This window comes from Phaethon aethereus, assembly GCF_964289735.1.
Source record: "Phaethon aethereus genome assembly, chromosome: 4".
NCBI lineage: Eukaryota > Metazoa > Chordata > Aves > Phaethontiformes > Phaethontidae > Phaethon > Phaethon aethereus.
In genome coordinates this window covers 83,979,414-83,994,069 of record NC_138578.1, presented here as the reverse complement: position 1 = coordinate 83,994,069, position 14,656 = coordinate 83,979,414, and the positions used below count along the sequence as shown (strand labels likewise).

The 14,656-nt window shown below is 45.3% G+C and overlaps 1 protein-coding gene across 2 annotated transcripts in view; it reads right to left on the bottom strand.

Moving 5' to 3' along the window:
• EXOC6B (exocyst complex component 6B) overlaps positions 1–14,656 on the bottom strand; it is a 315,222-nt gene that overhangs the window by 116,757 nt on the left and 183,809 nt on the right. For both annotated transcript variants that reach the window (XM_081999547.1, XM_081999548.1), the window contains exons 9-15: positions 7,923–8,006; positions 7,714–7,760; positions 6,349–6,469; positions 3,786–3,857; positions 3,256–3,353; positions 2,236–2,341; positions 957–1,066 (exon numbers count right to left, since the gene is read on the bottom strand). In XM_081999547.1, the coding sequence (XP_081855673.1) occupies positions 957–1,066; positions 2,236–2,341; positions 3,256–3,353; positions 3,786–3,857; positions 6,349–6,469; positions 7,714–7,760; positions 7,923–8,006 (638 nt within the window). The remainder of the gene's footprint in view (positions 1–956; positions 1,067–2,235; positions 2,342–3,255; positions 3,354–3,785; positions 3,858–6,348; positions 6,470–7,713; positions 7,761–7,922; positions 8,007–14,656) is intronic.

The window sequence follows — 14,656 nt, the reverse complement described above, 5'->3', positions numbered from 1 at the left end:
TAAAACCCTGAAGCGCCTTGCGTAGGCACTGAAACATCTGGCGAGTCCCCAGAACACTGCCCTAGCTTCACATCAGCACTGGGGCAACATCCAGTGACAGGCCATGGCCAGGACACGAAGCTGCCGAGGGAGCTGAAACCCCTCCACAGTTCAACCTCCCGCTACTATGGTGCTGCGAACGGTCAGAAGGAAAGAAGGATCCCTTCTTCAAGTAAAAATCTTGTTATTCTTTTATATACCTCTACCAAGTTGAAGACATTACCGGGTGCAAAAAGAAAGCACCAACTTGCCACTTCTGGCTAATACAGTCATCTTCTAATCTCACACAATCTCCAATCTCACACACACACGCACAAAACCAGCATCAAGGCACCTTGGGATGGCACAGGGAGGGTAAACACATGAAATATTACGGAGGCTTTAAAAAAAAAAATCAGATTATTTGTAGATAAACTCCCGTGGGAAACAAGAAAAACAAAAACCCTAAACCAGCAGCCGAAACTCATTAACTCACAGGGCAAATGAAAACTTCAAGAGTTTTCTTGCCAACGTGCAAGGGAGGGACAACGCCGGGAGGCGACGTGCCAGTTGTAGATGTTATACCAGGCACTGACCCAGTGGCAAGTGGACATCACTATCTTCCTCAAGACAACTATATTCTCTATTTAGCATGACTGACTCAGAAACATCTCAGAGGGAACAGCCCCCTCACTTTTTAAACAGCTAGCATGGCCCTGGGCTATCTTTCCCTACATGAGGCAGCTATTTTTGAAGACTTGGCCAGCCCTTTGTACATGAAGGATGCCACTGCTCCAAGGAGACCACCAGCCTGGACAGGGCATATCCAAGCAGTCGAGCAGCATGAAGGGTTGAGGAAGAAAATTCATACTGTAAACCTGTTGAGATCTTTCAGCACAGACAAAAACATTGCAATCATTAACACGCTCAGCCCCTACCTCAGATGAAGGTCTTCGGAAAACTTCAGACAGGCGTAGATGAATTCTTTAATCTGATTGTAAACTTTAGGCACAAACTCAGAAAAGGGGAACTTCTTTGGAAACGGTTGCTGCAAAATACAGGAGAGAATTCAAGTCGAAGAGCAGATATATAACAGGAGTGACAACTGCTTTCCAGCAACATGTTCCAAGTAGTCAAATTAATTCTAGTATTTAGCTAAGTCCAGCAATGAAACAACAAGCCAGCATTTATTGTATATTATATAAACATTTCAGCCAAGTAAAAGACCAGATAATCACTTACAAATGGCGCACGGGTGCATAAGGGATTTGGAGTCTGAAACAGGCTGGAAGGAAACTTGCAGCTAGGAGGGAGCAGGCAGCACAACAGAACCCTCATTCCCTCTCCCAACCCCCTAACTCATATGAAAAAACCTCATTGGAGAACTTCTTGACTTTTATCTCCCACTATGTACAAGGTGTTTTGCTTGGTCATCTCCCATAGTTGCTGCCCAAGGTGAGCAGCAAAACACAGTACAACACCAAAAGCCAAGAGGAAACACATGTCCTCTACCAAATTTTTCCAACCAGCTTTTACTCATAGCACACACATGGCTGGGAGGCGCGGAGCATAACAGTAAGAAGCTGGACCCCATCATATAGTTTGGGGGGAGGATGCAGACTTTCTGAAATCTAAACACTTGACTTGGATCGAAAAACCTCCCAGTCCTAATTAAGTTCACTGGGCTTGGAGCTCGCTGGCTGCCAGATGTGGAGCAGAAGGCTAAGCTGGCTTTTAAGGGACACTGGTTAGGTCAAATTTGGCTACACTTAGGTTTTGCAAGCACACGCTTCTACAAAAGCCAAGATATACCACTTTGTTGGGCTTTTTAAAAAAAAAACAACACAGGAGATTAAAACAAATAAAGGTCAATAACACGGTTCATAAAAGGGGAATAAAATACCAATGAAAGCAGATATCTGTAGTCTCTTTTCTACTGCAAGCACTGTTCAGCTGCGACAGTACACTGTGATCTGAAAACAAAATCGATGAGGTATTGCTATACGCACTTTCCTCATCCGTGCCAGGAGAAATGGAAACACATGGAAACTACATTTGTTCTTTTCTCTTGTTTTGCTTTTTTGGGGTTTTTTAGGGTTGGTGTTTTGGTTTTTTTTTTGGACCCTTTCATTTGCAGTTCTCAATGCCACTAACAAGGGTGTGGGGTTTCCCTGAGCCAGCAGGCGTGCCGTGCAGCTTTCCCTGTTTCAAGATTACCTTTTCGAGTTCTGCATCTTGGAATGGGAACTGTCCAACTGTTTTCTTATAAACTTCTTCATTTGTCACTGGGATGGGACTGTAGTTATCTGAATCAAGTATATTTCTAAGAAAAGAAAAGAAAAGTTAGAAAGACAGCTCTGTGACGACAGACCAACCACAGCTTTGCAGATTTACTGCTCCATCAGGAAGCTATTAAGAAGTAGGTGCCAGCCTCAGATGTGATCCCATGGGCCTATGCTTCGCCCCATGTTTGTGACTGTTGAAATCATCTTTGCTGCAGCTGGACTCAATGGTCTCTTTCAGCTCCCTGCCATCAGCCTGTGTAAAGCCACAACCAGAGCTTAATGGTGATCTTAGTCCAGACTGGAGCTTCAGCAGCAGCCCCTGGTAAAGTCCAGGTGAGCTTTAGTCCTGCCTGACTTGAGGAAGATGGATGCTGAGCTACCAGGGCATTGACAATCCTCCAGCAAGTCTTCCTAATGCCCCGTGCTCTGAGACACCTCAGTCCTCCTGGGATGTCCTGGAGGACCATCACAGGATGAGCTGGTGGCTCCAGAGCACAGCATGGGACCCTGGATAACATATCATGCCCTACCTGTGGGCAACTGCTCAGCTCATGGACGTGCCTACAGCAGCAGCACCAGGATATGCCACCGATGTCCCGAGACGCACGTGGCTCAGTGCTGGAGTAAGGGCACAGTAATGCTACTGCAACACCAGATTTTTGCATCCCTCCCCCTATTGACTGTCAAAGTGAGCTCCACAATGAAACCATAACCTTATCCCTGTGGGACGCAGAAGTCTACACTGACTTACTGCACAGATCTCACCACACACAGGATCCCCACAACTGTGTTTAAATTGTCTCTCCCTGGTCCAAGGAGAGCCCAGGCCGAAGCTTACTGTTGCCCAAATTCTAAACATGAGCTTGCTACTAATCTCTCAAAAAGATTGTATTTATGGGCCAAAACTACCCTGAAAGGTACGTCTCACGAACTTGCTTAAAGAGTTTCTTACCTGAAAACTCCTGACCATTTCTTCAGCAGGGTTTCACTATACTGGTCTTGGATCTCCAACAGCATGTCAAAGAGCTGGTTCACCGGGAAGCCGTATCCCTGCAGCAGGGTGGGGGAAAAGAGTAAATTCAGATTAGAAAAAGTCACCAACAGGCAGTTGAAGATTATTTTCTCTATTTAACAGGGAGCATGTGGGCAAATTCTCCCCTACCACCACCACAGAGGTGAACAGTGCTGGTGGAGGGACTTGGGCGGTGATTCACCGAGGTGGTAGGACCAAGGGCTATTAAAAGCCGGGCTGGGTGCAGGCAAGGTGACCAAAGCTTGGTCCTTGCCCATAGGCTGGCCACCCCACGTGCAGAGCGAACCAGGCTGTCCATTGGGCGCCACAATTCATGCACTGCAGTGTCAAAAAAGAAGCCGGGCCACCACAGCAAGCCCACATCAGCCATTCAACCCTGCTGACGGACACCACCTGTGAGCGGCGCAAGAGTTGAGTGAGATAAAGAACAGTCGCCAACAGCCACGTACCTGGAGTGTATCTGCAAAGAGGACAATGAGGTTCTTCAAGTCTAACACCAGGCTCGGGTCCGAGCAGTAGGACTGCAAAGGGGAGAAGTTAAAACATGGTTTTAACGGCAGCACGCGGGAAAAATATTGCCCTCAGCCCTCCTGTGTTATCACTTGAGTGATAATAAATACACAGGCACGCCATACAGTCTTATGATCAGCAGCTTTTATCCTACAGCCCATGCCCTCACGCTGCACAGGGCAAGGGAAGGCACACTGATAAGGGTATCTCTCCTCATAGCACACTGCTCTTGAGGCTCTCCATGATGAATAAGGATTTCAGTTGCTCTAGAGATACCTGAAGCGTCTCTAAGATTACCCAGGAGCTGCTGGGCGAGCGAGAGGAGATGAAGCAAATCAGCGCGCTGTCATACCAAGACGACAGCAGCGCCTCTCATTTAATATTTAGCGTGTTGTGTCTGACGGTAATGAAGCATCGCAGCGAGGCATCCCCAAGTCCCATGCGAAGGCTGCATTGCTAAGTGGTTCAGGCTGAGAAAAAACACGCTGCATGCCTGTATTTCAGCAATATTAATGGTCAGAGCTACAACACAAATATTTATTGCAGGTCAGGACACGGCTCAAAATCCTAAAGATACCACTCAGCCCAGTGACAGCGCTGATCGCCACCCCACGTTACCCACGTGCTTCGTGGACTCTCTGGACACAGCAGACAACCTCCCTGTGCTGAAATACGTAACATTTCAGACAGACCCTTACCAAATATAGAATCAGTGATCATAAGCTTGAAGGAGAAACTGATTTAAAGCTCACTGGAAACTCAAAGAGGAATGACTCCATTAATCAATGTGAAAGACTGGAAGAGACACATTTTCCATGTCATTGTCCAAAAAAGAAAGTCAGAAAAAAAGATAATGCCCTAAAGGTATCAGAAGTGATAAAAGATGTCCTCATCTGCAACAAGGAAGAAAATCCAGGGATAAGTTTGGCTGAATGAGAAGAACCAAAACAGCCTCACCAACGTGAGAGCCCTCCATCAAGTCTCAATGGCAATACGGGATGGACAGCACTGGTCTGCACAGGAACTGTGGGCTGAGCAGTGCATTGAGATGACTGATGACCACAGTAATAGTGTTGAGAAATCATGTAACATTTCATGATTACTGGGGAAAAAAAACCCTCACCTGGCAGCCACTTCATGCATTAAGTTTGGCATCACTTAAAACAACTTGTCATGGCAACAAAGTTGGTAAAATTGAAAAACACCATGTTTGTACCTGGCTTACTCTCACAGCTTTCACCTAGCAGAAAACCCCACTTAAAAAGAAAATAAACACAGTTTTACAACCTAGCGGGGTGTACATCTCTGTGTTTATCCCCTTTCCTAACACAGAAGCTCAAGTGGAAGGAGGCACCTTTCCAGTCAACACAACTGCCGTGCCGGATGGAGCCAGAGCACCCCGGGAAGGCACTGTGATCCCTCATCCCGACGAGCTGCAGGTCCATCCCCTGGATTATCCCCAGGGGCACAGGTAAAGCCAGGCAGCTCTTCAGCAACGCTACCTGGGGGCAACCACGCTAAGCTAAAGCCAGGGGCACGCAAATGCAAAATTCAGTGCGGTTTGGAGGAAGCAGCATATTGTGTCTCCAGGCAGAAACTGCAGTGTTTTCTTTGCAAAGAGCAATGACATCACTGCGGTACCGCCACGTGCATGTTACGTCACGTTAGATGTGGGCCTGCACCGACACAGCCCCGCAGCATCCTCGTGCTCTCGGATGGCACTGCTGTCCCCGAGCAGTAGTAGCATTTCAGTGATTTAATACTTCGTTTTTCCTGGAGAAAACGGCCCAACGACTTGAAATCAAACTTGCAGGAAGTCATTAATGCTTTTACTTTTATGGCCAAATGCAATTTTTTTCATCCCATTAATCAATAGGAGTTTCAAAAAACTCCAGTGCTCCCAGCTGAACCAATACAACATTGTACCAGGTCATGCAAAACCAGAAGAAAACTGTACATTTTTTAACTGGCTTTGGCTTTTTTGCTCAAGCAGAGAAATGCTGAAGCGATAAGCAATTCTTCCAAATTTCTTTCACTCTTAAAGAATAAGGAGTCTATTTAGTGTCTTTTTATGCACAAATGATTTGCAGTTCGATAGTAGCCCATTCACTGCCATGAACTTTATGGGAATATCAAACAGGGTCATACTTCGGCATGCCAAACTGATGCTTTTTTCCCCAGTTTTCGAGGACAAACCGACTCCCTCTGCTGGTGTTTTTCAAAAGTGATCAGCAAAGTAAGGGGGAAAATATCAAACCTCTATTTTCTTCTTTCCAGTCCCCCAAAAATACTGAGAGTCTGCCACAAGGGAATGCAGTGCATCAAGACAGAGAAAAAGATGGAGAAAGCTTTTGGGGAAACAGCAGTGTATTTTCATGTTACTGTTTTACAAAGGGTCATTGGAAAAGAGGCAAAACAAAGAATACTACTGTAAAAGCCAATATTTCCAGCATGTCAAGACATACTCAAGCAACAGCTGAGCAATCCGGGGCTTTTACTTACTGAATGTGTTCTTAGTGCTGCAATAGTTTTTGATAACGCCATCTCCCACAGCTCATCAATATAGGCTCTATTTACCAAGCCCTGCGTTGTATGCAAGATGTGATCTTCAACTACAAAAAACCTAATGGAGAGGAGAAAATGGCACTGTTATCAAAAGTCACAGGTTCCCAGACATCAAAAGAGATCTGCAAACACTGCGTGCAATGGATACACAGCATTTGCACACCCACAAATCTCCAGAGCAAGCTCAGATTTGCAGTAGTGTCTGTATCAAATACAGCCAACGCTAAACACTTTATTCGCCTATTTTTAACATCGCAGTATTTTATCATATTTTATATGATTATTACAGAAGTGAGCTAAAACACAGTTGCTCCTAGTAATGCCACTCTGTGTACACACAAAAGCAGAATTTCCCCTCTCTAAGTTCTCCACCCCATTATTTCAACAAGAACCACTGATTAAACCCTGCTCCAGCCAGCAGCAATCACATTACAATTGGTTAACTGCAGGGAAAAATACTTTAACCGCAGGGAAAAATACTTTAACTGCAGGGAAAATACTCTCTCGCACCCAGATACAGCACACGCTCACAACCATTTAAAGGCAATCAGTTGACTCCAATCTCCAGTTATCAAACATGCTGGCCAAAAAGAAACTGTGTTTTTCAGGGAGCAAGCACCCCGTACATTTTAAAGAGCAGTGCACAAAATCCCAGCTGTGTTTGCTCGGGGAAATTCAGCCCAGGAGCATAGAGCTGCATGAGAAGGGGAACAGCACACATTGGATTTGGATGGTCACAATGAGATGTTGAAATTGTTATCATTACCTGAAGAAATCTCAACATCATACCCTGTCTTTGCTAGACTAGTGGTCTTAGGTTGCCTCCTCTTAGAGCTCGGCTGCTTTTGGAAGACTCTTGTCAAATTTGAGTGCAATAATAAGAAGCTCATAGGAATAGAGGCCCGAGAATTGCCTCCTCTACCAGGAAAATAATCAAAGAATAATTATCAAATATTAAAGAATAATTAAGGCAGAGGGCTTATTCATCTCATTAGTGGGGCAAGTAGATGCACATAGTCCACAGACATTATTTATCCTCAAATTCCCAGAAATGCACTTGCTGGTACAAGAGCTGGCAGGTTCCTCCGTGCTCCCACCAGTGACACAGCAAAGTTCATAGGTGCTATAAAATACGTTCTAAAACACTTAAAAAGTCCAAACCACCTTTTTTTCTTCCTGTTTTGGCTCCCTTTACTGGACCCTCAAAATGATCAACATTCCCTCCCCTCTCTTTCTTTTTGGGCTCCTCAACAACACAGAGCACACATATTTAGCGAGGACGTATATAAAAAGAATACCTACCCTACAATTTGATTAAAATACTTCCTGTAGCCATCTAAAGTTTCATGCTGCAACAAAGAAAAAGCGAGCAAAGATTAAAACAAAGGTGGCCAAGAGCAATTGAAAATAAATTAAAGACCACCCACCGGCAACAGCACGCCCAGAGATAACCCTCCGCTCCTTTATTCAGCAGAGCAAGTTTGGGCACGGCAAGTAGAAGACCATCGTACCATGTTTGAAGGTGGCTGCAGGACCAATCTGGCTTGTTTTCTTCTCTGCTTCCTGTAGTAGTTCTCAAAGGTTTCTCGAGCACCCTGGAAAATAGAAAAGATTAATTCAAGTAATTATAACAGTTTGCATTAACCGTTAACTTGCAATATACTGCATTTAAGACATAAATCTCATATTCCTCCAGCATATCTGTGCAACACTTTCCTGCAAACTGCAATCCAAATATCAGAAGGTAAAGAGTTTTATTCAGAACACCGAGTCAAAAACCTAACTGTTCAGATATATATCTGATGAACCCTTCTGTACCCACTTTCCAGTATCGCTGTGCAGACGTGGTATATAGAGGCGTGCAACCAGCTTCTTTACTGGACCGTAACATGGACAAACATCAGATTCATTTAACTGTGGGGACAGTGAAACAACCGATTTCTAGTGTTAGCAAAAGGAAAGGGGACAAACAATACCGGAAATTCTTCCACTGATTCATGGGTGCAGAGTAATGCAAAGCCACAAACAACTGGGAATTTAGGAAAAATGCGCTTGTGGGGTTAATAGCGGTTATGAGAATGGTCTGTATAGTTGCAAAAAATAAAATAGGTTTTTGAGCTCATTCTTTCCCAACTTTACTGTGGGTCTGAGCCTCCAGGAGAGCCAGTTATTCCCGAAAGCCAAAGACCTGAGTTCCCCTCCACGGGCATCGCCCACCCACGCCGGGCACTGCGGCGGGGACCTGAACCGCTCCTCTGGGGGCTTCTTCTGTAGGTGGCTTGTTTTACCAAGCCAGGCTACATCTGAGCATCCCCACCCAGGCAACAAACCCGTGAGGATCCTCAAATGCCATCGACCTGCTGAAGCGTTCAGACGTCCGCCTACCGCCCCGGTCCCCTAGGCTATGTAAAACCTTGCCGTTTTATCCCTGCCTGTTCCTCCCTCCTCCACGCCCGCGCTGTTTTATGTCTGAAATTGGATTATAAACACTTCAGAGAAGGGACAAGGTCTTGCTTTGAACTGTTCCGAGCCAAAAAAAAAAAAAACACACCACCTTCATTTGGAATTCACAAAACAAACAACGCGCAACAACAAATCTCACCTGAGCTAGGCACCAGACACCAACCTTCTCTCCTACAAAAAATAAGTTGAAGAAAAACCTGATGCTAATTTAATGGTTCTCCAGCTACTATGGCATTATACAACTAGGCTGCCTTAGGATGCCCTCAACTAAAGGGGTCTTACGAAATGTCTGCAGTGAACCCTTGAGGAGCTGTAGCCCCACTTGCTCCTTGTCTTCTACAAGCTGGAGTTTGAGGATTAAGTAAAAACTCAACCTTGCTGATGTGCCCAGCAGCTCTCCCACCCTTCCCAACAGTGCTAGAATTCATCAAAAAAACCTTCTTGCGACCACGCACATGCATTGCAAAGACTATGCAGATTTATACGGTGGATTTTGTCTAGGAATTATACTTTTTACCCTAGCTGAACATCAGGGGTGCACAGGATGAGCAGCTCCTGACCCATGCTGGGCACATCCATCCAACCAACACCCTGGGCAAGGAATAAATGGGGATCGGGTATAAATGCAAGTTTTCTCCTGCAATCTTGCATCAGCTTGAACCTACAAGTAATCTGATGTTTTAAGAAAGCTTTCCAGAAACAGAAACTATCTGGGAACCAGCATTTCCGTGTCATATGTCCTCTCAACGCTTACAAAAGCTGTTTCCCCCTGGAAAGGGAGGGGTCATGAGCCAGAAGTCAGTGATCTACAGGTTAGACCCAGAACAAGGAGGATTATTACAATTTTTATCAAGCTAAGTGCTAGCCCCCTTCAGAGGGCCTAAAGCAGGGAGCTCTGACCTCCCTTTGAGCTCCTCTCCCAGGCCTGGGAGCCAGTGCTTCTCAGGATGCTGGTGTTCCCATCTCCTCTCAGTTTTGGTGGTGTCACAGGAGAACCAAGACAGAACAAACTATCCCACTCCCACCTCACCATTGATGGGACCGGACTTAAGATATTTATTCACAGAATCACACACAGAATCATTAAGGTTGGAAAAGACCTTTAAGATCATCAAGTCCAACCATCAACCCAACACCACCACGCCCGCTAAACCATTTCCTGAAGGGCCACGACTACACGTTTTTCGAACATTTCCAGTGATGGTGACTCCACCACCTCCCTGGGCAGCCTGTGCCAGTGCTTGACCACTCTCTCCATAAAGAAATTTTTCCTAATATCTAGTCTAAGATTGTTAAATCGTGCTGTGCCTCATTTCTCAAAACCTACACAAGTGGCACAAAAAACCCTGATCACCTCCATCCTGACCATGAGAGCAACTAATCTCTGGCAGCATCACTGAGATGTTTGAGCGAAGCTACTCACTAACAGCGCACCCCGCTGCTACCAATGAATTTGTGGTGCAAATTCAAAACTGAAGGCCTTTTTTTTCCTATTTCTTTAATAAATTAATGAATGGCACCATCAAAGGCAGGAGCACACAGAGGGTCAGCCACAACCGCCAGCGCAGCCACGACGGCTGTCGGTTGCTCACGCCAGCCACCGCGTTTAGCTTTATGCAACATCATATGGAAGTTGGTGGGTAACTAATTCCCCGTTACTGAACACGCATAAGCTTCATCTCCCCGAGCTACGCAGGCAAGATTTTGTGGTGACCTCGAGGACTTACTGGAAACTTGGAAAGCAGTTCATCAGGAGCAGGAGGCTGGTCTGAAACCAATCAGCCCTTTTAATACCAGATTTGGAAGATTTCTGCAAAGACTATGCCACAGCAATTCAGTTCAGCTGAAATCACTTTCCCTCATCCCTCCAACTGAGCTCCAAGAAGAGATCGTTCCTGCTCACCCCACCCTGACCATGCTTTTCTTCAGGAAAGAAAGGCCAAGAAGTCATCCCACATGCAGCTCCACTTCCAGTGCAGCTCTGCCTGTCCTCCCATCACCCTGCAACACCACAGGCTTTATCCTGTGGCTGTTCACCTCATTAAAAAGCTTCCCCATTCGATGTGTTCACTTTCCCACCAGCTCCTCAGGAGCACGCACAGGATGGTGGAGGTCACCAGGTGCCGGGAGTGGCAGAAGCCACCAGCTGGTGGGGGACAGGGCAGCAGGAAGCACGCATCCCCATGGCCGAGAGCCGAAACCCCCAACCCCATCACTCAGTTCCTTCACCACTGGGGACAAACCAGAAGCCAGGTTTCTATCCCTATTTTACGGATGGCTTTGAGGAAGAGGAAGCATCTGGACCAACTTCATAATATTCTCTGAAAATTAAATTAGTTTGGATTGCATTTTCAGAGGAAGAAATGTTTTCCACAGACACAAGAAGCAAGAGTGATGTGAGCTGGGCTGGAGATGTGGTATGAAGGATTCACTATAAGCTTCTCTCTCAACCTTGGAGGGAAGCCCCTTCAGCCTCACAGGGTGCTTAGAAGGTTTTAGATGCCAGGTCCTCCTTGTTCCAACCTAACAAATGGCTTTAACTGTAGAAGAAGAGAAGGAACAGCAAAGACCTTTGAAACCATTCCCAAAAAAATGTAGAGCATACTCACATTTTAACAGTTTCCCTAAAATTTATGGCCTAGAGACCTGCCAATTTGACCAAAATCATCTCCCTCCCAATGCATTGTTCCCTGTATTTTCTTTCTTGAGCCTTTTTTCACTGCCCCAAGAATTAGGGACTCTCTCATGAGAGGCTACTCCAAAGAAAAACTTCTCCTCCCAAAAAATCTCTCTTGATACTACCCACATTTTTCTTGCACAAAATTTAATCCTTTTCTCTTAAGTGCATTCCCTCATCATCTCCCTAGATCTTTTCATGGCTCGCGTATTATATCCTCCTAAAAATGGGAAGTCTTTCTTCCCCTTGGTGGCAGTTTTAGCTTAGACCACCCAGTTTCCCACATTTGACCTATTTAAGGCTATTCAACTTACCAGGTCTTCAGATAATACTACTCCTCTGTACTCTATTTTTTAATATTGTTTTCCTTTTGGTAAAAAAACCCCAAAAAACAAAACAGAACAACAAAAAAAACCCAAAAAACACAAAGCAAAACCCAAACAAACAGAAAGAAACCACACCAAAAAGGTACCCAGAACAGACTACAAGATCCTGTGTTTTATAGACTACTCATCTGAAACACCAAGTAGTACCTTGATGCCATTCTCATCTCCCAGCCCCATGCCTGGTGGTTTTTCACATTTAACCAATCCCATCCTTACCTCCAGTTTTCAAAGACAGTATTTTGGGACCAAAACGCTGTATGCAAGGAATCGTGAGAAGTGACTTTGAGAGCATCACTCAGGCTCTTCAGGCTCAGCCTCTTGGTCCAGGGAGGTATGCCAGCGTCTGCTTGTAATACATCTTGTGCTGAATAAAAGATTTGCTCCAAAACCTCCCGAGTGTTTCAGCACGGCACAGTACCCCCACGGAACACCACCTTCATCAACCAATGCTTCGATAAAAATACCAGACCAGAGCTGCCCTGCAGGCGAGCACATAAGCTCAGAGCAGAGCTGTGCACGCATAAGCCCTATTCCTGCTCTCTATGTCTCCTCGGCGGGCAACAGCCTACCCTTTTTCTTTCTTTTCCTTTCTCCTAAAAGCAGCTATTTTACTCTGTAAAGATGCGTTGCACCTGCAATGTTTTTCTTTTTCAACAAAACCCATGGTGCACATTCAAAGATCTCAAGTGGCAGATGCCAGGTCTGAGAATGAGGACCACTTGGGAAAGGCTACTGAAGGAGCAACTCCCAGCCCCAACCTCTCATGGGCATCCAAGTCCACTACTGACCTTCTCCAGAAGCAAGACGCTGCTAATACATATCCTTACAGAGGCAGCACCCTTGCTCCTTCTGGGTTTCTTGTGAGCTCAACCCACAACTTGGGGAAATCAAGTACTCATGGTGGGGAGAGAAGGAGGTCCCTTTTCAATTCATCTATTCAGTTTTAATGAGAATAGGTTTCACCCAATTCTCAATCTCTTCAAGCGAGCAGGAAGAATGCAAAGCTACACTTCCAAACTACACATTTATTGTAATCGCTGGTCCAGGAAAAACCCTCAATAATGCCTCATATTTTTAAAATTACCAGGCAGAACTTTCCTTCTCAAATTAGCTTCAGAGTTCACAGAGTTGGCAATGAGAGGCAGATAATTAAGATCGTAGATGAACACCACATAAGGGAAAACAGAATATAATCACAAGAACGTAAAAACAACAGCTGAAAAAACCCAAAAAAGTTTCACAATTCAGAAGCAGCAGAGAGCTGAAAGCAAATCTAGCTGTGAATTACATAGGGAAAAACATGCTGTAAGCTTCATTTGGCTGTTGTCCTCAGCAAATCATTAAAACGCCCATTAAAGGGGGACTTTTGGGACCCAGAACATGTAGATGACAGTATTTTGGATTACTAAATTTCTGCTTACCTGGAAGCAGAAATGAACCCTGTGTACCTCATGCCTAGCTGCATACAACTGGGTAACACGTGCCATCAAATAACCCATCACTCCCATGGGGACGTTATTGGCTGAACCATCTTGGACACTTCGTACTTGCAACATCATTAGCCCATTCCCTAAAAATCAGTGGATCTTCTAAGCTCTTACATTAAAATACCATTACAATGACAGTAAGTAAGGTGATGCGCTATGATAATATATGCTGAGTAGATACCTCCGTCGATAAACCCAAGTTGTGCTTAGTTTAGTGTATATTATGTGGACACCAGTTAATCACGTACGCAGAACAAGCCAAAACAGCCCCAAGTCACTCCTAACAGCCTAGTTCTAAATCCACTGGAGAATGCTTTTGTAGCACCCAATCCACAGACCACGCCGTTCGCATCACTGCAGCTCTGGTTTAAGCAAACAGCGATGAATTCAGCTTACTTCCTTGTGAGAATCTTAAACCCACCACCCATCTGGATTTATTAATGTATTAGCACTAGCTACTGCACGACCTGGGCTTCTCTTAAATTTATCTCTGGCTTTCACTGGCTCTTCATCCTCCTTTGACTTAGGTCCACAAAAATTCTCAGGCACATGTTTTGGGAGTTCTGCCACCTTTAAAAGAGACTTACACAGCATCTCACAAAAGCACAGCCCCACTCCTATACAGCCCATCTCAAGTGCTTGCACAACTGTTTCCCAAGAAGCAGGTCAGTATTCATCTATCTATGAAAGTCTGCCTTCAGATGGCTCCTTCTTCACACGGAGAATTCACTGTGGAGCTCCCAAACCCCTAAACATTGTACCTAAGTGGATGACTGATCAGCTCGATGGGTACCTGGTTGGTACCCATCCATACCTGGTTGGATGGTTGGGTTCAGAGGGTTGTGGGTTAACAGGTCATGCTCTACATGGAGGTTCATAACAAGTGGAGAATGGCAGCGGGGGTTCTGGGACCTGCGTCCCTTAACATCTTCATCAATGACCTAGAGGATGCAATGGACATGGTCTCATCCACTTTGCAAATGACACCAAATTGGGGGAAAAGTCGATACACTCAAAGTCAGGGCCGCCATCTGGAGGGGTTTCGGCAGGCTGGAGGAAAAGGGCCAACATGAACACGATGAAATTCGTTAAGGACAAATGCCAAATATCGCACATGAAAAGGAAAAACCCCTGAACCCCTTGCAACAACCCAGATTGAGGATCACTGCTTTGGGAGCACCTCTGTGGATAAAAACTGTAAGTTCTGGTAGACAACAAACTGAATATGAACC